A 22,781-nucleotide genomic window follows, 5' to 3' on the forward strand; every position below is an offset into this window, starting at 1 on the left:
ATAGTAACAGGCTTAGTCTGTCATGTAAGTATTTCTGTCTGTCTGCGTGTGAAGCTATCAGGAACGATTATAACAACCTGATTGAGGGTTTTGGTTCAACTTCTACAAGATTCTTGTGCACCTACGGAAACTGCTGAGGTCAACAACAAGGACGTGTTTTATTATGAACTCAATACGTTGATGTCAAAGACACCAAGCCAGCTGACAACAATCGTCGGAATTGATGCGAATGCAAAGATGGAACCTGAACAACAATTCAATGTGCTTGGAAAATGGTGTAATCCAACGTAGCAAACATTGGATAACGGAAGTCGTCTGGTGCACTTTTGAAGAAGACGAACCTCACCATTGCATCCACATTTAAGAGGAATCATCGACGCAATCAGCTTAATTGGCAAAGGACAACCACACTAACGACAGAAGAACAGCGAAAGCGGAAGATGCCGACTCTTAAGCTTTAGTTCGATCACGTACTGAAGAAGAACATACCTTTGTCAGATAACCGAAAACCTAGAGCTATCTGGGACGTCGCATTCGATTCCGACCACAACCCAGCTCTTTTCAGCTTTATGGTACGGTTTCAGAAAAGGAGTCATCGACCTCATCATCAACCGAAGATCGACTTGGCAAGTCTGAGAAACGAAGAATGCAGAAAGAAGTTCCGCCAACGAGTGTCGATCAACATTGGATTACGGACCACGAAGAGAGTGGACGACGGTGACTCTTACACTAAATGCATTAAGGACGCTTCTAAGAAAACGTTCACGGTTTCAGCACCGGGGATAGAGTTTGCATCTGCGGAGACAATATCCGCGTACAATTCTGTATGTGTTGCCCGCACTAGTGGTAACCTCAGCTAGGAGAAGCGTCTGAGAAGGAGGCTGCGTCATCAGCCAAAATGTGAGCGTGAGAACGATCGGACATCAAGAGCGAAGGAGCTGAGAATGCGTGAGAGGACATTGAAAAGCCTGTACTCTGCTAAGGCAGTATAGCTGCAAGATGAAGAGGTGTTCAACTGTCCTGAATACTGCCAACGGAGTTGCTGTCGGGAGGCAACCCTGCCCACTTGGAATGAGCATTTTAACAATTTGCTTAACCGACAAGCCCCGTCAGTCCCTGAGCTCGTGCACGCCTAAAGACAGGTATACACCACGTTCAGCGAAGAGCCACCGACGGAGTCGGAGGTTCTAGTCTGTATTCAAAAAATGAAGAATGGAAAGTCTGGCGAAGACAATTGAAATTTAACGCAGAAATGCTGAAATCTCTTCCTCCTTCAGGGACTCGTGACATGAGAAAGGTCATCCGTCTAATATGGATTGACAAAAGGATACCTGACTCGTGGAGCCACGCTATCATAATTCCCCTCCACAAGAAGTTATCCGTCACGGACCCCAGGAATTATCGAGGAATCTCTTTGTTGCGTGTTATGTACAAAGTATTGGAACGGATTATCCTGGACCGACTCATTAAAGATCGCGAAGAAACAACGCGCGACGAGCAAGCAGGCTTTCGTCCTGGCCGATCTACGATTGAACAGGTGTTCATCGTTAGGAGAGTGATCGAAATCTGGCAGCGGTACTCAAAGCCAATGCAGTTAACCTTTCTGGACTTTGAAGCCGCTTTTGAATCCCCTCATCGAGGCCGTCTTCTCAATGCGCTCCGCGCCGATGGAGTTCCAGGATGGTTAGTTCGCTTGCTCGATGGCATGAATCAAAGAACAACTGCAGTTGGAACACCAGCCGGATATAGAATTCCACTCGAGGGGGTAATTGGAGTTAGACAAGGGGCAGTAGCAAGATCCTTCCTTTTCAACTTCGCAATCAACCATCATGCGAAGAACAGTCGATAAGTGTCCTGCCGACATCGTCTTAGCACAATCAGAGTGTTCCTCGACTGATCTCGAGTACCCTGACGATGTTGCCATATTCGCGGAGGCATTACGAAACTTCAACATGTTGTCAACCTTGTGTTAAAGTTGGTTGCAACTATCGATTACGTCTACGCCCTGATAAAATGCAAGCAGATGTCGACCCCCCATCACCAGCGAAATCATGCTGCGAGTCTACCTATCCGCAATTCGCTCTATCATGACGTATGGATCGGAGACTTGGGCAGCACCTCTACGGTGATGGAGAGACTCATTGTACGGAAAGGAAGCTGCTTAGACGGCTGCTGGGTTACTTTTGGCCTATGGTATGCCACAATGAAGAGCTTTACGCGGAAGTCGATATGGTGTACCGGCGGATGACACGTGGAACATACTAACATCCTGCACCGACATTGAGAGTGGCTACAGAAAATCGTCTTCGATTTTTTGGTCATATAATAGGAGACCAATACATTGCCTCGTTCAACGAGTTTTGAGGAGTTTGTCGGATTCAAGCTGGAAGAAGTCACCTGGAGGGAAGCAGAAGTTTTAGACTGAGGTGGTGAAAAAGTACCTGAGAACACTCGGCGTGGATCGGCAGTTCAGGCGAGATGCAAGGATATGATAGGAATAGCGACGAATGGAATAATTCCGTGCAAGCTCTCGCAGAAGATCGAGAAGGTTGGGCAGAGCTCTGTTCGAGGGCGACACACCTCGGCGAAGATGCGGAAAATCGCGTCAGGCGATTACATCAGCCCGCCGATTAAGTCAAGTAATTAACTCAATCTCGGACTTGTACGTCTATCAAAGGGTACTAGAATAAGTGGAACAAAAATTGAAAATGTAGCAATATGATGCTTCAAAACATTTATTTTTGAGTATCGCACACAGAGTTACCAATAGCGCTACCTTCAATAACAAACATACATAATCAAAATGTGTTAAAACAATAATAATTGAACAATAATAGGCCCACGGATGGATCGAAATATGTTTCCAGTAATGAAACATACAGAATATTTTGCAAGCGCTGACAAAGAAACGTCACCTTCAATTTGCCTATTTCGTTCTCTTGCCTTTTATGGTCCCAGGGAATTCGAGATCATAAACATTATCAACATCGAATGCGCAGATTTCTGTAACAAGTGGAGCTTACTTCATAATGCCCGTGAGTTTTCAAAATGCAAAGGCTGCTCATTTTCTGGGTTTTCACGATGGGTAATGGCTCCTAGAAGTTTCCTATCTAGTACTCTCTGAAAGCGCGAACACATTACCCATCGTGAAACAAGAGCACACATACTGAAATCGAAATTTTCTGAAACATACATAGCCTTTTTGCTGGTCCCCGTAAGTTTTCACCATGCGAATGCGGCTAATCTTCAGAGCTCTCAGAGTGGGGATATTTGCCTTTTATGTCCCCGATACTTTTTTCCTTCACATATTCTTTGATCTCTGAAAATCTTGAAACATTGGCTTAAATAATCGAACTCAAAGATTTTTGGAACATATAAAACTTATTTCGTACTTCCAACAAATTTTCACAATACGAATCACACGCTTCGCAGAGGTTGTGGCTCTTCAAGTTTCTTGTCCGGTAATTTTATTTTCCACAGACACTTGAATCTTCAGAAATCTGAAAGCGCGAATACTCTCAATATTGAAATCGGAAATTTCTGCATCATACAAGGGCTACTTTATACTCCTCTGAGTTTTCACAGCACGAAAGTGGCTAATCACAGTAAATGCGTATATATATTGTTATTTAAAACAAAAATAGTAAAATGAATAGTAAAATAGTGAATACAAATAAATAGTAAATTAATAAAATAAAATATCAAATATCAGCTATCACTGAATCTGGAAGCTCTCACTGAAATGTTTGGCGCAATCAGTAGGAGTCAAAGGATGCGGTAAGCGCCATGAAGTTGTGTTGTGTGTGATGAAGAATTTGTTGTTCTCTGTATCCGTAGATGTCCTCGTCCACGTGATGTTGTGGGTTCGCAGAAGCTTGCATTCTCATGAAGGGCTCAAGAGCTACACAACTCAATCGATGAATCCAAAGTGGAAGACTTTGTATATGCAAGGTGAACAGGTCTCCTTTTCAGAAGTCATTCACCCATTTGATGATCTTATTTTAGTCTCCGTTTTTGATAGAAACACACAAAACTCCTTTAGGTATAAAAACGTTTCATTATTGTAATCAACGCGTAGTAACGTATGTATGTCCATGGCCTCCCACCCAAATTGGAGTGAAACTGAAAGAGTATGTGAAATTGAAAAATTCGTGGGGAAGTCTTGTATTATCATTTGAAAACATACATAGTGTGTGAGAGGGGAAAACTATAATCCAATATTTATGATGTTTGCGAAGATTTTAGATTTAGGTTGAGAGTGAACAATATAACGACGGTTTTTCAAAGGATAGCCTATTATCCAGCGGGCCCCGACTAATACGTGTAAAAAAATATACATGGCAACTGAAGCGTTAAGATCAGCACAAGGATCATACAAGCATACACGTTTGGTTGCTGTCTTCATATGCTAACAGCTTATGGCACCTTGTCGTTGGTAGTAGTCTGTAGCTGTTTCGCTCCTTCGAAACACTCGGTAATTTACTCGGCAGTGAACGTTCATGCTTAATTGAAGGCTCCACTATTTTTCTCTTGTATTTGCGTTCGGATATATAAGATTCACATATTTATATTTACGAAGTGTTGACGTCGTTCGGAAAAAGTCTCTTTCGTCTAACATGAGATTTAATTTTGTGCAGTGTCTTGTACTCATTTCCTGATCGGCAAGCAAAATGAAGCATGATCAAGAAATTAGAACTAATACGATAATTGGGGGACGAAAAATAGTGAATGGAGAATTACACTGTTCTTTGACACCAGAATCGTTGATGGGGATGAGTCATTGCAACATCATTGATTTGAAAATTTCCGCTAATTGAATATTTTTGGTGTTCTGAATTAATTAGATTGAGTTCGAAATCAGCTTCCAAGTTTGAGCAGTTTCAGAATGTAGTAAGTACATGTCATTACAAAAGTAGTGAATGCACATTAAAATGTTGTAAATGCAGTGAAAGTTTCCACAAGGAACTTGATTATCTCATTTATATATAATATTTAGGAACTGGAGGAGTCAGAAAAAGACTTTAGCATTTTGCCAGAAATAACACCGTTCATTTCTGGTAACGACTCTATAGAGAAGTGGGTGATTCCGTTATTTTCTGTTCTGTTTTTCTGTTCCACTACCGCAGTTATTCATTCACAGCCATAATCCTATTCAAGAGAAGCGGTGCGCGTTGATTACACAACAACTTCATCACCACGACATGATCTTCCATCAAAAAGCAAAGTGGCAGAGCCAGTGTCGCAGAAGGTGGATAATGCACATTATATAGATGAAGAAACGAAGGCGAGCCCTTTCGAGGACGAAACCCCTGCTCAGGTCTGGTTATTGTCCATAGATTACATCGTTACTAAAGTGAGATGAAACCTAAGGGCAGCATACCACGAAGTGGTTAAGGAATAAGCGGAAAAATCTAAAGTTAGGATTGTAGATTGTAGGATCAGAGGTGGTTCAGCTCGTCTCTCGTCTCGTCGTAGGAAACCTCATGGAAGAAGACGTTTCTTTTAAAAAGACGATTTCAGTTGCAACGCGCCACCTTTCTGCACGCGTCGCATCCATGTGTGATCGGTCGAAAATAAGTGATGTCTTCTCATCAGCCTATGCAAGTAAAACCAATAAAAAAAGGCTGCTGTGGGAACAGAAACGTGTGCATAGAGCAGCGTTCTAACGTACCTCGTAATAAAAAAGCGGTTCCCATGCCGTTTCTTACGAAGATCAGTGAGAGATGAGCGGAGCCACGGCTGATCATGCCATCTACAACTCCATCTCTAGCTTCTCCCGCAGATTGCCTCACCACGTCAGATTCGTGGTATGCCGCATTCAAGAGCAAGATTTTATGGCTACAGTAGAATCGAATCATGAACAAGTCACTCCACCTTTCTGCACTCATTTTTATGTTGCTGACTTTCGGAAAGAATCGAAACTCATGTCCTACTTCTATGGTCCGCATGCTTTGAGGACGTAATCAGAGCTTGCTTGGAGCGTACCATGATCAGTGTAACAATTTTGTACGATCAAACAAAAATTGAAAGTGTAGTACAAGCCAAAATGTTAGGTTGATAAGGAATTCTCTTTAGTTTTAGCAAACAATGGAAACCAATCAACAATATAAGCGCCATTGTTGGTTACTACAGTGATTCACCTAATGGGTTGTCAGGAATCTCCTTCTCGCAGAACTGGGGAGGCTAGGAATCGAAGAAGTTGGCGACCAAGTCGGCGTTTTCTTAGCCAAGAAAGCTTTAAGGGACGGCATAAGTGATAATCATAGAGGACCAGGTCAGAAGGATAGGGAGATGGATTGCTGTGTCCCAGCCTAGTTTTCGCTTTTTTGATGGGCCTATCTAGCTAAATGGGGTCTCGCGTTGCCATGAAGGAGATGCGCCGGAACTCATCTCGGTCGCTTTTCTCGAACATCTCACACAGCTTTCCGTTGCTGAGTGGTGTGAATAACAGCGATAGTGATGCGTCTTTCAGGGAGCAGCTTGTAGTATAGTATTCCTCTCGAATCCCAGAAGCAGCAGAAAAGGGATTTTTTGGAGTGCATGTCCGGCTTGCGTGGGCGAGTCTTCTCCACGAGAGAGCCAGAAAAGACGATGTGAATTGAAACTGTAGAGTACTCAGCTCCCATCTTCGGTGACCAGATATTCCAGAAACACCTTTTGATGCGGGCGGAGAAGAGTCTGACAGATGGATATAAGTATGTACCGCGTGTCATCCGTCAATGCATGAGGGATCCATCGAGTCAGCACTTTTCTGTAGTTGAGGACCTGGAGGATGCCGAGAGTTTTGCCTGGCTACATCCGACTCTCCCACGGATCTCCCTCATTAGAGGGAACACAGTCGGTTAGTCGTGAGGCTACGTGGCGCGTCCCCAGGTATCGGATAGGGGGCTAATCGCGGACCAAAAGCGACCTTGTAACTGCCCTGAAATGGAGATGGATTGAGGGGATGGACTCCCTGTTTCTGCTGTGCCAAGATCGGTACAAAATACTACCACAACCCCCATGTCGGTCCGTCCAAAAGCCTGTAATCAAGTGATTATGAGGTGCAAGGGAGGCGGTTTGCCAACAAATAAGCTCTACCTGTCCACTCCGGAAGAGCGCAAAGCTCTTCCAAAACTCAAGGAACTAGAGGTTTTCAACCTGCCCATGGGTTTTAAATTTTTATGCAAAACACAGTAATGGAAAAAAGTCTTCTGATTCCGGAGGAAAGTCTGGTTCGGTAGCGCCAGGAAGGATGGGTTTGCAAGAGTTATGTAGGCTACCGAAACGGTAAAGGACTAGGATGAAGATCTGTACTTACAACCAGAAGGCCAGAAGGCTTGCATCGGACACGGCCATTGAAGATCTGATGATGCAAGCCAGAAAGTTTAAGTACGACGTCATCGGACTGACGAGGCGACGCCACCCACTGAACGCTGTGTATGACACTGGAGAACTGTTCTTAGGAACATGCGACAGTAGAGGAGTTGGTGGAGTTGGTGTCCTCATCAACACGAGTATGGCAAAGAAAATCGACTCTTTCGAACAATATACAATTCGAATAGGACGTCTGCGGATGAAAAAGGTGGTTCAACAAAAGCTTTGTTAATCTTCGTCGTTTACGCTCCAACACGAAGCTACAAAGAAAAGTTGAAGTTTTCTATATGGACCTGGAGAACTTCTACAGAGAGGACCATACCTTCTACAATGTCATAATTGGTGATTCCAACGCCAAAATTGGCCTCAGAAGAACGTCTGGAGAACTTCACATCGGAACCCACGGCCTTCAATGGAATGAGCAGGGAGAGACGCTTTCCGAGTTCATTGTGACGACTAAGACCATCCCTGGGAACTTGCGATTCCAGAAGCTCCCCTCTCTACGCTAAACGTGGGAGCCACTTGGTAGAGGGTATCATAATGAAACTGACCACATCATTGTCAGTAAAAGGTTCTGCCTGACGGACGTCGCTGTCGTACCAAAGTTCTATAGGGGATCGGACCATCGCCTCCTCCGAGGAAGATTTTCCTTCACAAGGAGAGCAGAGAACGCCGCCAAGTTCAGAGAGAGAAATCCCAGGACTACCATCAACTGGGATCTCTTCGCTACGCTAGCCTGCTTTTGGGAAGATTCCGCAATGGACAGCATAGACGACGAATACGATCGGCTCGTTGAACATCTTCATGACTGAACGAGGAAAGCGAAGAGTTTCAAAACCACCAAGAGACGCCTGTCTCCGAAAACTCTAGAACTGATACGTCAGCGTGGAGCTGCACGAGCTGCAGGCAACCAAAAACTCACGTCCGAGCTCGCAAGGTTTTGCAGGGGGAGATAAAAAAGACCTCAAAGAGAGAAGAGCAGAAGTGTTGGCTGAAGCTGCAGAGGTGGGACAGAGCATTCGCTACGTGGGAACTTCGCCAATCGTAAAACAATCGTCAATCGTGGAACAACTACAGCATCGAGAGGAGGGATGTGAAAGGTCATTCGCGACTTCTACTCAGATCTCTTCGACAGCCACGTCCATCTGCCTCTTCACCATCTGAGGGTAGGTGGACATGTCATTCCAAAGGTCCTCCCTTCCGAAGTCCGACATGCCATCATGTCGGTGAAGAATCGTGCTTCACCCAGTTCCGACAGAACCAAGCATGAACATCAGAAGTACCTACCGCTAGTCTTCGTCAACACACTAGCGAGACTCTTCACTTGTTATTTGTCGGAATACAAGGTTCCTAAGCAATAGAAAACCGTGCTGTTGTATAAGAAGGAAGACCCACAAGACATCGGCAATTATCGTCCAATCTGCTTACTATCTGTCACCTACAAGCTCTTCACAAGAGTAGTCCTAAACAGGATAGAAAGAACATTAGATGAAGGGCAGCCATAGCAAGCAAGGTTCTGAAAAGGGTTCAGTACGATCGACCACATACACACGGTTTCAAAACTAATAGAAGTATCGCGAGAGCACAAGATGTCGCTGTTTCTCACTTTCATCGATTTAAAGGCCTTTGGTACAGTTGAGACCGAAGCGGTCATGGAGGCCTTAGACAACCAAAGCTTCCCTACTCCATACATAAAGATACTTCGTGAGTTGTATAGCAACTTCACGACCAAAATTTGTCCATTCTACAATGATGTCATAATTGACGTGAAGAGAGGGGTTCGTCAGGGTGACACAATTTCACCCAATATATTCAGTGCCACTCTCGAGAACGCGGTGCTAGGATTGGAATTGGATGACATGGAAGTGAAAGTTGACAGCCGGCATTTACACCATCTTCGCTTCGCTGATGGCATCGTTCTTATAACAACAAGCATCAATGAGGCGGAATGGATGGTGGCCGAATTTGATGAAAAGTGTATAAAGATCAGTCTTTGGCTGGACCTAGACAAGACGATGTTTATGAACAACGGATGGGTTTCTGATGCCCCATTCACTCTCAACGGAACGAACATATCCGAATGCTGCAGCTATGTATATCTAGGTCGGGAAATCAACATGATGAACGACCTGGCCTCCGAGCTGGGCAGAAGGAAACGAGCGGCTTGGGGAGCATTCAAGAGCATCGGGGATGTAGTGAAGAGGAAAAAGAACATCCGGCTCCGTACTCACCTAATCAATACCACCGTTCTTCCTGCTTTCACTTACGCTTCAGAAACGTGGACGTTTCGCAAGCAGGAGGAAAATGCGACCAGCGTCATAGAACGCGGAATTAAAAGGGTGAAGCGAAGAGTAACCCGCTTCACGCAAGTGAAAGAAGGAATTCGAAGTTCACTCCTACGTCATCAATCGAAGATCGGAGACGCTACCGCATATGCCAAGGAAAGCAAAATTAGGTGGGCCGGACACGTGATGCGCTTCAACGGCAATCGTTGGGCCAGAGCCGTAAGCGACTGCTTACCACGCGATATCCAACGCACCGCAGGAAGATCGCCGACCCAATGGTCAAACCTCTTCACGAAGTCCTTCAAAGAAAAGTAGAGTCGCTCTTCGAGTTCCTCGCGAGAAGAGATGCCAGTGGGGAGCACTTGCGCGCGATCAGAACAAATAGAAGTATTACTGGTGTCCGGTCAAGCAAATCGGTGAACAACGGGAGCGCAGGTGGTGAGGTGATACATCCCGACTCTCATCGCAAGACTGCGGATGCTAATCTCTGGATACTCTTGGACGGCGTAGAGAATTGCAAAAGTGTTCGACAATTTCTTTTGGAGTGAAGAGAGTAGTGAAAAGTTTGAGAGTGTTCTACAACTAACACATAATACATCGTAGGTATCAATCAAGAATTGAAAGTTCAGGATTAATAAAGAAAAAAACTCTATAAAACATTCTTATCAGCCTTCCCATGAGATGAATGACGCCTTTCCAAAACCAAATCAGACGTTTCTACCTAAATAAGTGTTACTTCTCGTTGTTCGTGATTGCACAAGTATTCCAATTGTTTTATATCTCTTCTTTTTTTTGTATCTATCGTTCTATGCACAGGTGCATAGAAAGAACGTATATAGGTTGAACGTTCTATTCAATAACAGCTCTTTCGCAGCTTTTGTAGTCTTCACGGACTAACATTGTGAGGTTTGAAAAAAAGCAAAGCCCATTTTTGGAAATGTCTGTACATGACAAAAGTGTGAGAGAACCACGTTTCAACGAATGCCACTTCAAATCACTTCAAATTTGTATTCCCCTTTCATTTGGAGAGAGATAGTTCAATGGTAAATGCTAGATTGTGATTTACCACTAGTAACGCGATTAAAAATTCAGCAATACAAAAGTTAGAATATCATCACTGTTATATGCACCGAACAACCCATCTAGCTATTCCTGGTTTACTAGAAGTGTTCTCAATTTCAATTTTTTAGAAAGCAAATGGAGTCTCTGGAAATACCGTAACTCGCTTCAGTTCAAGCTTCCAAGCAGACGAAGATATTGAAGATGTTATCATGAAAATGTCATTGACTAAAGTGAGTATTCGACGTGCTCCTGTTCGCGAGTCACACCCAACTGAACAATATGACGAACACCATCTGGGGACAGGTTTCTTTGCTTATTTAAACAAAATTATGGCTGAGTTGTTATAAAGAGTGTTAATTTAGTACAAACCAGAAAGGACGCTGAAGAGGATTTAGATGTGTATAAAGATGGCACCAAAACGCACGTACCTTCTGGCTCCAGTGTTATCTTTATTCCAGGTGAGTTTACTATGGATTATTTTTTCCTGTGAAAATACAAAGATCACCTCGCTTCAAAAGTGAACAAGCTGATAGTTGTCTCATTGCGTTGTCTTTCTTTTTGCTTAGGAGATTTCTGTCCTATCGTTCGCTTTTCGTCCAGAAAAGCAAAAGTTTTTTGAATTGCAGCCTTTCAGAAATGGCCATTTTTGAAAAGACACATAAAGAAGAAAACATACTGAAGGAAACAGCAAAGAGCAGCGTTGATGACATGATGTCGTAAGAGGGTCAAGAAAGCCGTAGTGAGAGTGAAGAATCCAAAAATATGAACACTCAAAATGGATGAGCATTTGCTCAGTGCATGAACAATTATTACTACGATTCAGCGTCGTTGCACGGCGCTAGATAACCTACTCGTTTAAATTTGATCTTCACATCGAAACTTTAGCAAACCTATTACAAGACAAGCTTATAGAAGATCTTCCTACTAGTTGTTGACGTTATGAGATTGAGCAAAAAGTTCGTTTGGTACGACCAGATACCAACAGTCTTAATCTTCTTCTTTCAAACATGAAATGTAAAGTCAAAAAAAGCATTAATCAGCGGTGCGCTGCCTATGGAATTGTATGACAGCGGCTCATCGTCAGAGAAATGTTGCGATTCTTTGTGAGTAGAAATCGGGGATTGAATGTCGAAAAACAGCTGAAGGTAATATTTGAAGTCATCGACTTTATATTAGTTTTTTTGGCGGAGGGAATTCTTGAGAACCCTGAACAGGTAGTAATTGCCTATAAAATGGTAATCTGAGGAAGCATCATCAGTGGAGTTTGCTGGAGGGGTATCCCTTACAAATCCGCACAACATCACTCTGGCGGGGATGCGTGCGGTTTTCTGCGCGGAGACCGCCCACTCTCAATGTCGCTTTTCTTGGTATTCGTAGAGCTCTACTATGTAGACACTATATGTGAACGCAAAGCTTTGGAACAGCGCAAGTTCAATTATAGAGGCACTTCTCAATAGGAGCGCTTCTCCGCGCGAAAGCATAGCATATAGCATATAAGTAGGTCCTGCTGCTCCCAACGCGCTTTAGTGTATTACCCAAGTGACAGATTTCTATATTTTCACTCGTAGACAATGACCGCCCGAAGATAGGACGCAGTGGAGCCTTACCAAGTTGCCCTTTTGTATAGTACGTTAGGAAGCTTAACGACATGACTATGTAGTATATAGTCGAATAAAACGGGGTGACCAAACCTGAAGAAATGCAAATCTTTCAAGACCTAAACGGACTTTCTGCTCAAACTGGTAGTCACCAAAGATTCAGTAAATATGTAGTTACATACATATATACATAGATTTACAACTGTTGTAGAGCATGGTACGGATATTTCAGTCCTAAGACATTTATTTTGTATATGCAATTCGTATAGCAGTACTGGAGTCGTTTTGTCATTTATAGCGACTTTGTTTTGTCATTTATGGCGATTGTTAAAAATTTTAGGTGTCACAGATAACCTGGTTCTAGTGAGTTCAAAATCATTTGTCGGCAATTTTCCAACAGTTTCTGAACAGGTAAAATGTCTCCTCTTTCTTCTACTTTCCTCCATCTTTTCACGTCAAAGCCAATCCACAGTTCTCAATTTTAAAAGCTACTGAACAGATTGGTTTGTTGGGCATAAAGAGGTTTCAAATTCATTTAAGTTTGAATGATCTCGGAATATCCCATGACCTTTCTTGTATATGTCACATGTGTATGTGAGCCGCACACTTAAAATCGTTTTTTATAATGAATGTGACAATACAATTTCAATACAATAGTCGAGTGGTTTGGCTTCAAAGGAATGCTCATATTTGTACAGTTGTTTGAAATTGAGAACCGTACCACTGAACTACAGTTTTTGTGAATTGGAGACCCACTTCAGTCACGGTTTTTTGCTTCGATCACGTATTTTCTAATTATGTGTGGCTGAGAAAGCGCTTTATCTACTAATCAATATTTATGCAGCAACGATATCTCAGTCAACAGCAGGATCGCTAATTCTGCGACAGAAGACGAAAAAGAAGCGGATCCGCGATCCGGATCTGTTTCTTCTGTCGAAGAGTTAGCGATCCTACTGTGCTTCTCATGTTTTATGGTTTTGTTTTCGCATTCTTTGTGCGCCTACAGGTCGTTATCAGAACAGATTGGTACAAAAGCACCTTCACCATGTATATGTGGTACATATTATACTATATTTTTGCGATATATTCTAGCTATGTATATATTTTAGCTGATCTCCCTAAATTAGGAGTAACTTGATCAATAAGTCCTTATTAAGTCCTTTTTTGAGTTTCATATTCTGCCAAGGTATGGTGTAGGAGCGTTCACTGAGTAAATTCTTTTAGAAAAAGCAGTAATTTTGCTATTTAAATGTCACGCAGACTGTTTAACCAACCTTCCGTAACAATTCTTGGCAGCAATTGTGAACATCAAAGAGAAGTCACCCTACTTTGTTGCTAAATTAACAAGTCTAGGATAACAGTGCTATTTGGTTAAAGGCATCACCCCACTAATCTGAGGTGGTGCAGATTCCAAGTGGAGTATTCTTATAAGGGATAGTAGATTATGGAGAGGAGGGTGATTCCGTCCATTTCTTCCCAATTACCATAAAACACGGCCCGTAAGATGCAGCGCCGCACAAGGCTGGCGCGCTCCAGTCGAACTCTTTGTGGAAAAAGGTGCGCCAGAACGCCCGAAGCCGTATCTTCCGGGCCGTTTTTTACGGCAATTAGGAAAAAATGGACGGAATCACTCTTCTCTCCATAATCTACTATGCCGTATACGAACACTCCACCTGAAATCCGTACCACCTCAGATTCGTGGAGTGATGCCTTTAAGCGTAAATGGTTTCTTTTTGCTAGTGCACTTCAATACATAGCTATGTTGATTGACCAACTAACCTTAACGTTTTATCTTTTACTTAATGAAAGCGACAATTTCGAATAATTTTTGTTTAGGAAAAGTCAAATACTGGACAAACGATTATCGCGCCGGACGTAGAATTATTGGGAACTGCCTCGAAATCCAGTCTAGATTCTTTCTACCGGATACCAGTTCATAAGTCTGTCAAGAAGGAGAAAAGTAAGCAACATGAGAACATGGTTTTTTTTGTAAAGAAGAAAATGGGCGAAAACTTTCCTTGTAGCTTTGTTAGTATTTTTTTCTGCCTAATTAGTCCAGTGGTTATTCTGTATGAGTTCTAGACACGGGCTAAATATAAAATATTATCATAATTACATTTTCGTTAAGTGAAGGACATTATTAACGATTTGGTACTGCTCTCAGCTACATATTTGAGTTTTACGATTTTCAGAAGTTAGCCGACATTCACTAACACTTGAAGTTGAAGGTAACATTTGAAGTAGACCTGTTAATGAATTTTTCCGAAAAACTATATATATATATATATATATATATATATATATATATATATATATATGATATCGCTAACATAACTATGTATAATATCGCTAACATTTTAGTCTGCAGTGGTTTTTCTAAGAGACACTCGGCTTTCTTGAGATCAGATTCAACCTTTTTCTGCTTCATTATTTATTAATATCTTCATGTATCTTTCAGCGACCTATGATACAGTAGGGTCGCTAATTCTTCGACAGAAGATGAAAAAGACGCGGATCCGCGTCTCTTTCGTCTGTGATTGAATTCGTCTGTGATTGAATGAATGTGATCAGAACTTTTGAGACCTATCAAGGAAACACTTCGAAAAAAATTACCTGCGGGTACAAATTAACAAGGCTGAGTCCGAGATAATTGCGCAACAAGGATATATGATTTTGACGTGGACATATTTTTTAGAAAGTGAAATGATAGTTACATATTCGTAATCTACATAATATTGCGAACAATTTGATATCTCTCACAGCTGCAATTTTATGACTCTGAAGATTTTGCAAATTTGACTAAAGTGACATGTTTCAACTGCAGGAAGGACCGACATTACCAGCTTAAAAATTATTTCCTTACAAAATCTGCAGGAAAGCTATTTGTTGTAGGATGACCTTGTCTCTTGATTTTTCAGCTCAACAGGATTTTTTGTTTTTTGCAGCTAAAGTTACAACTTCGGTGTTTTGCATTTCTTACTCTGATTTTTGGCAGTTCGTAAATCGCTAATAAATTAGGTTTGCCATCTGTTGGCACAATACAATAGAAAGCAGTCTTTGTCCTATGATTTGTTTCGATTTTTTCTATAATGTGTTTCAGCTGCGGTCAGTGCTCCATTTCAGTCATCGTAGAAAGATTAGTTTAAACATAATTATTTCTTCGATTTGATTACTTTACTTCGATTTCGACGAGCGAAGAATGCAGGTAAAACCAAAGAAAATAAAGTGAATAAAAAAAGGAATAAAACAGATAATTCTGAAGAATATCGCTCTGTAATATAACATTCTTCTCTGTAGTTATTCTACTCCTTTCAGATGTAGTAATCAATGCGGTAACATATCCGAAGCTCGTTGTTTTCCCCAAGGTATCCGGTGGGTCGGCGTGCCTGGATGACAATAACTTTCCATAGATGCTAAAATAGCTTGTGATGAAAATTCGAAAGATACAGATTTTTTTTTGAAATCGACACCATTCAATAGATATCTTTCTCCTGTAAGATATATCCACTTGATATTTGAAGAAACTTCCAGTGGATAAAAAAAGCTTTCTGTAAAAACACATCAGAAGTTCTATATCTTTGCAAGTTCTAAACAGACCGCAGTCTATATCTTTGCAACTTCTAAACAGACCGCAGCTGAGATATATTATAGAAAGAAATCGAAACAAATCGTAGGACAAAGACTGATTTCTACTGTGTTGTGCCGACAGATGGCAAATCTAATTTGTTAGCGATTTACGAACTGCCAAGAGTCAGAGTAAGAAACACAAAACACCGAAGTTGTAACTTTAGCTGCAAGAAACAAAAAATTCTGTTGAGCTGAAATATCAAGAGACAAGGTCATCCTACAGGAAATAGTCTTCTTGCAGATTTTGTAAGAAAATAATTTTTTTAGGCCGGTAATGTCGGTCGTTCCTGCAGTTGAAACATGTCACTTTGGTCAAATTTACAAAATCTTCAGAGTCATGGAATTGTAGCTGTGGGAGATATCAAATTGTTCGCAATATTATGTAGATTACGAATATGTAACTTCAGCGACCCTATTTTAGCTGGAATGGAATGTATCGGTCCTGTGACCTCGTAGGTGCTTAGAACTCTCTCAGATATGTTGCGAGAATTAGCAAACTGTTGCAGTTAGTAACAGCTTTTAAATGGCTTTAATAGGAAGGCAGTTCCAATTATTTTCATAAAATTATCTTTTTCCTCCTAAATACCATTTTCCTACTTTAAATGGGTAGTTTTCTTGGCAAAAAATGGTCCGAGAAATTATATCAAATCCAAATCAATTTGTTAATGCACAACTTAACGCACAACGTCAACAGCTCAAACTTCTCTTCCACACTCCAGCCGCCCACAAAGCAGTTCTTTATCGTGACCCTCGGAGGTTCCGTTGAGCATCTCAGTTTGCTGATCATTCTGGCGTTATCTTGTTACTCTGACACATTTGTATTTGAAAACTGGTGCGGGACAAGAGGTACCCGTGAAAACCGGCTGACCGCTGCTGTCCTCCCTTCACCACGCGCTCCTCTGCATAATTACGAGCGTAATTAATTTGTATAGAGCGCATGTCAAATATTTCAATACTTGCTTGTACTTTTTATACAGTTTTCTATAATAGAACTTTGTTTGGTTTGTTTTGTTTTGATACTTCAAACTTCTTTCAACAGCGTTTTATTGCTCCATTTCTATCCATTCTCTGCATAAAATCAATATGACAGGTTAGGTGTATTAGTGGCGAACAGAGACCTTTGTATCTTCGAGATATACCTTCAGGTACAGTGTATGTCTGCGAGACATTATTCGCGCCTCGTTAATCATTGGATGCCAGTTTTACCCAGCTAGATAAACAAGAAGAAATCCCTAGAAAGAGAAAATAAAGTAAAAAAGATGACATAACACTGATCAGTGGGACATTTTTTGAAACATCTCTTGCATTCCCAGAAATGGATGAGCGTTTTCCACCTAAAAAAATGTAACGAAATAATTTCATTTTCACTCGCATTTCTAAATGGCATATCACTTGTACAAAACTCTTTGATTATTTCCTTCTTTTATATTAACTTACAAGCGAACTTTTTGTAGACCTTCAAACAACATCTAATACCAGGTACTTTCCTTTCGTTCGATTTCAAAAGCGCATAAGAGCTGCAGACGCGGTGAAAAAAATCGTCGTAAGAGCGGCAGACGCGGCGAAATGGGTGGGGAGGGTGACGTGGGCGGGGCGTCTTGAAGACATAGCACGAAAGAGCAATCATGCTACTGTAGCGATACGGTATCAAGAGACGCGCGGTGCAATTAACGACGCTCATTAGCCTCCCGGATATGCAGCACATCATACGGGTACCTCTTGACCGTTCCCCTTTGAAAACGTATGTAAGTTAACGTAAGTTAACAGCAAATATGTAGGACAGTTATTTTTACTGATAAGATCAAGTTCTTAACTTTCTCTTTCGGTTATTTCCCTTTTCATTCTGTTTTTCCGTTCACTTTTCATGGTGCTTTCCTCCCCAAATTTTTGAAGAGCTTCCATCGTAATCCTTGGGATCGACAATTCTATGAATGTATTGCTGTGCGGATATATATATATATATATATATATATATATATTTAAAACAACGTTGTATATACGGGAACATCAGAAAGCCGAAACGTGGTGTGAGAAACCCATCTACATAATTGTCTGCTATCTGGCGGACCGACGTAGCTGATAATAGCCAGAAATGGAGCTGTACGTAACTTATGATGAAGATTTAAATGAACCAGAGTTCTACGTAAGTAAGGTCATTAAATAGTTCTCTTTAAAAAAGAAACTAACCTGTTTGACACCTGAAGGAATTCCAAAAAAGAAAAAACTGCAGGAATAAACTCTCTACGAAGTTTAATGAAAATCTCCTATCTTTACGAATCCGAACTAGAAGTTGCGGGTGTAATGTAAAACTTCTCAATACGTAACAGGTCGAGTATCCTACCGTATATGAAGTGCTACTTTGTCCGTCCGACCGACACGAATTCCCACGTACAACTAAGGAAGAGGGTTTTTTCGAGCTTGGGTAGTCGAACCGGTACAAACTATAGTCTTCTATCGTATATAGCACTGGCGGAATGCCGTCCACGGACATAGTCTTGCATTGTACATAGCATAGTCTGAATGCTCAGAAAGAATGTACGAATAATAAGCGGGGAGACATCGTATAGAATTGTACGGAATTTGACCGCTAAGGAGAATCGGGGGTGCTGGTCACAACCATGCGTGGCACGTAGAGGATATTTTCAAACAATTAGCGACTTTTCAGTTTATTGCATTTCCACTGCAAAACTACCAGTTAAAGTCGAGGAGTGCGAAAAACTTTTAAAGGTGTTTGAAAGTGCAAATGACGAATTTTCTAAAGCGCCGTTCTGCTATGTAGAGCGCAAATACTGTCGGTCCGTCCGTCTGTCAATAGCTTGTAACGTACATAGCAGTGGCGTGGTCTCGAGGTAGCGTTTTTGAATTTACTAACTCTTACATAATTAAATCGTACTATGGTTAATTGAATTGTAACATTGGTATAGTGAAAAACGATGAAGATCAAAGCAAAATGGGAAGACATCTAATCTTTGCTGATGACCGGGTTTCTCCTTCTATGTGCTATGAAATTCCGCGGACTTTGACTTCTAGGAATGATGAAAAAATCTGGTCACGAATGTGCGGAGTCTTAGAGGATATCTTAGTCTTATCAATAGATTACTTTGGTTTATTTCTTGCTGTAGATGTTCCAATTAGAGGAGAAGGGAACATGCTTTTGGATGTATTCGAAAGTGCAGGTCACGAGTGGGCGTAGCATCTGGGAAATATATTCTGTCGATAATGATCGATTTTTTTTTTTTGAAACCGTTGCAAATCTACCACTCGAGGCTTACGTAGAGCTAAACTCGTCTTGTTGAGTATTTGAAGCGGTTGACTCCGACTGTCGGTATCAAGTATTAGATTGTCAAGGTATAAATGAGACTTTCGTGGCAGCCCTATTTTCGAACGTATTACGAAATATAAGGCCGCGATTTTTTTTCTGTTTGTTCACTTTTTCCTTCTTTTTCTGTTTGTTATTTGCAAATTTCCCTTGCTTGCATCCAAAATTTTCTGGTTGTTTCAGAAAATATTGGACCAGAAATTTATCTTTCATGTGCGAGCACGCTCTACAATTTCAAATAAGGCAAATAGTGCAGCCGAATCCTTTCAAACTCTGCACTCGAGTTTTAGAGAGGACTGCATTTTGAGAAGTCAATACGGAGACGAAAGTCTTGGATCACAAAGTAGAAACAGTCCAGCAGAAACCCGAAGAGCTGAAGTGGAATGTCCTGGCACATCCTCCTTACTCCACAGACATGGCACCTTCGGACTACTACCATTTCCGCTTGATGCAGCACGAGTTGGCTGAGAAGAGGTTCGAAAACGCCGAAGGGGATCGAATTTGGCTTAGCGATTTCTTCAACTCCAAGCCATCGAATTTCCACTATGGGGGTATTCATTCCCTGCGCGCTCGATGGAGAATGGTCATTGATAATTGTGAAAAATATATCATAGAATAAAGTTCTTTTCTTTTCTTGAAGTGTGATTTGTATGAAAATGAGTCGAGAGTCTCATTCATATCTTGACAACCAAAGACATTTATATCTTGACAAGAAAGTGAATGCACCCCGGAAATGTGAGTTTTTGCACTTTTCTGCTGCTTTCTGTCCGTGCACTCATTAATCCTAAATGTGTTTTGCTGCTGTCGATTCTCAGTGACTTAAAGCAAGAGAACAAGTGAATGATCACCTCTTAAAAGCGCCGTCTACGAAATACACAAGAAAGCCTCGATAAAGTGGATAAAGGATAAAGTGTCTGGCGCTAATCAATCCAGTTGGAATGCGCCACCACGTTCACTTCAATTCAGAATCGCCCGATGTTTACGGACGTGTAAGTGGCCAATGACTTGTGGGGGCTAGCTAAAGTGTAATGGCAGTGTTTTATCCTCCCAGAAAAGTTTGCGCCAATTTATCGATCCCTGATGGATGAAATGCTTGGTGAGCACTAGGACGGATTCGAACCTCCGGTCGATCGTGCAGACAGCGAAACCTCTCAAAGACTGCGCTACACTAGCTCACTAGTCATATGTACTCCAGCTAAATTACGAACATCTCCGAATCTTCATCTCCATCTTCATCTTCCAGTGCAACAGTTGTGAGTGGTACCAAAATGTTTGCAGTGACCTGTACTTTACGAATGTATGACATTTCTCAAACAATCTTTGCGACAAGAAGCACATTGTTTTAGGGGGCACTTGTCTATGCTCCGGCTCCATCAATAGAACAGTTTCAAAAGTTGTTTTCGAACATAGTTGATAGATCTCGCGTTGTGAACTGATCCATACCCAGGTATATATTGACATTCACAAAATTGAAGAGAGGTATTCAGAAAACCCAAAGACTTGCAAAATCCGGCTTTATTTTCTTTTGTTAGGGTTTCTGAGCGATAAGTCAGCGTAGCTTATTTCTTATATAATAGGTTTGTGCATTTCTGCTCAGAGACCACACTTTGTAGTTGCTATGTTTATGAGACTTTGAGAACGACCTGCTATTGCAAAGAATTTCACTTAAAGGGTTGTGGAGACATGGTTAGCGATAGTAATAGTAATAATTGTTGAAAATCATTAATTCACGATATTACAGGCTCTAACACACCTCTTCAATAACGGACCTCTAACTGACTGCGCCATACCCGCTCCTCTTAGGGCGGGTGTGGCGCAGTCGGTTAGAGGTCCGTTCCAGCCACACGGTCGATGGTTCGAAACCGCCCTAGTGCAAACCAAGCCTTTCATCCCTCCGGGGTCGTTAGATTGGTACCAGACTTGTTTGGGAGGATAAAAGCACTGAATTGATCATCGGCTGGCCTCCGAAAGTGATTGTATAGGCCAACACGCGTTCCAAAACCTCATCGATTACAAATTCCAGTAAAACGCGTTGCTGCATCCCAAATGGAATGATACGCCAGTGATTTTATCCCTTATCCTTTAACACACCTCTTTCAGTTTTGACGTTCTGTACAAAGGACGTGGCGATTCGTGACATCCGCAATATGGTCATTGCTTGTGGAGGAGAGGAGGACATATGGCAGCCAAATAGGTGTCCTCTTGGAACTGATTGTCTGCTTTCTCAGGACAGTACATATAGATTATGTTGTCCAGTGTACAAAGGTTAGATCAGATTCCTACCAGATTTTCATTTGAGGGTATTAAATATTGACGGAATCTCAGACATTTCTCATCAAAACTTTGGAGATTCCATTTGTTTTGTCTCATGGTGACTTGCTGTATATAACTGGACCCCTAATCACGTCTATCACCTTAATCACCTTGACTCCCGTTGTTCTTCGAACTGGTCTAGCGGGCGCCAGTAATCCTTCCATTTGTCCCGATCGCGTGCCAGAGTCGCCCAATGGTTTCTCCTTCCGCATGGGACACGAAGTGCATCAAATTTTTCTTTCCGGGACTTTGTGAAGAAGTCTGACCATAGGGTCGGCGGTCTTCCTGTAGTGCACTTAGTATCGCGTGGAAACCAGTTGCTCACGCCTCTGGTCCAACGGTTGAAGCGCATCACGTGTCCGGACCACCTTCTGTTGCTGTACTCGGCAAATGTGGCGGCGTCTCTGATCCTCGATCGCTGACATAGGACAGAACTTCGAATTACCTCCCTCACCTTCGTGAAGCAGGATACTCAACATACAACATACAACATCACTCTTTCGACTGAGCGTTCAATGACGCTCACTGCATTTTCTTCCTGTTTGTAAAGTGCCCAGGGGCGGGTGTGGTGTAGCGGTTACAGGTTTCGCTTCCTGCACGATCGATCGGAGGTTCGAATCCGCCCTAGTGCTCACCAAGCCTTTCATCCCTGCGGGGTCGATAAATTGGTACCAGACTTGTCTGGGAGGATAAAAGAACTGACTTGACACATCGGCTGGCCACCGCAAGTCATTGTATAGGCCAGATACACGTTCGTAAACCTCAAACGATTCTGAATTGAAGTGAACGTGGGGGCGCATCCCAAGCGGATTGATTAATGCCAGAAACTTTATCCTTTATATTTTATCCTTTGTAAAGTGCCCGAAAGTTTCTGAATCATAGGTCAAAGAAGGAAGTACTGTGGTGTTGAAGAGGTGTGCACGGATCCGGGTGTTCCTTGTCTTCTTCACTATAACCTCAATGCTCTTATACGCTCCCCAAGCCGCTCGTTTCTTCCTACCCAGCTCGGAGGTTAGGTCGTTCTTCATGTTCATTTTACCGACCCAGATTAACTTAGCTGGTGCACTGGACATTGGACATGTTCGTTCCGTTGAGCGTGAATGGGGCATCCGAGATCCATCCATTACACATGAGCATCGTCTTTTGCAGATTCAGCTGAAGACCGATACATCCACATGTTTCGTCGAACTCGATCAGCATTCGTTACGTTTGGCTGATGCT

General features: G+C 42.0%; 3 protein-coding genes across 5 annotated transcripts; all 3 read left to right on the forward strand.

Moving 5' to 3' along the window:
- Positions 1-569: 569 nt before the first annotated feature.
- Positions 570-860, forward strand: RB195_022169 (uncharacterized protein; the record flags this gene model as incomplete). The annotated part of the gene is made up of 1 exon (XM_064209198.1): positions 570-860. The coding sequence occupies one exon, from the start codon at positions 570-572 to the stop codon at positions 858-860; it is 291 nt and encodes a 96-aa protein (XP_064065079.1).
- Positions 861-1,252: 392 nt separating this feature from the next.
- On the forward strand, positions 1,253-1,849 carry RB195_022170 (uncharacterized protein; the record flags this gene model as incomplete). 2 transcript variants are annotated; one of them, XM_064209200.1, is made up of 1 exon in its annotated part: positions 1,253-1,849. In XM_064209200.1, the coding sequence occupies one exon, from the start codon at positions 1,253-1,255 to the stop codon at positions 1,847-1,849; it is 597 nt and encodes a 198-aa protein (XP_064065080.1). The 2 variants fall into 2 exon arrangements, with proteins under 2 accessions (XP_064065080.1, XP_064065081.1); XM_064209199.1 differs by having other exon boundaries at positions 1,289-1,849.
- A 629-nt stretch (positions 1,850-2,478) lies between these two features.
- RB195_022171 (uncharacterized protein) lies at positions 2,479-22,777 on the forward strand (the record flags this gene model as incomplete). Of its 2 annotated transcripts, XM_064209201.1 has the most annotated exons (11): positions 4,406-4,474; positions 4,997-5,076; positions 5,158-5,317; positions 8,979-9,860; positions 10,832-11,006; positions 11,066-11,161; positions 12,642-12,712; positions 14,138-14,261; positions 21,348-21,512; positions 22,443-22,571; positions 22,710-22,777. In XM_064209201.1, 11 exons carry the CDS (start codon positions 4,406-4,408, stop codon positions 22,775-22,777), a joined length of 2,019 nt encoding a protein of 672 aa, XP_064065083.1. The 2 variants fall into 2 exon arrangements, with proteins under 2 accessions (XP_064065082.1, XP_064065083.1); XM_064209202.1 differs by lacking the exons at positions 4,406-4,474; positions 8,979-9,860; positions 22,443-22,571; positions 22,710-22,777 and adding exons at positions 2,479-2,604; positions 21,861-21,987 and having other exon boundaries at positions 21,348-21,441.
- Between the last annotated feature and the right edge of the window lie 4 nt (positions 22,778-22,781).

The sequence above is a fragment of the Necator americanus genome, chromosome X (genome assembly GCF_031761385.1).
Source record: "Necator americanus strain Aroian chromosome X, whole genome shotgun sequence".
Taxonomy (NCBI): domain Eukaryota; kingdom Metazoa; phylum Nematoda; class Chromadorea; order Rhabditida; family Ancylostomatidae; genus Necator; species Necator americanus.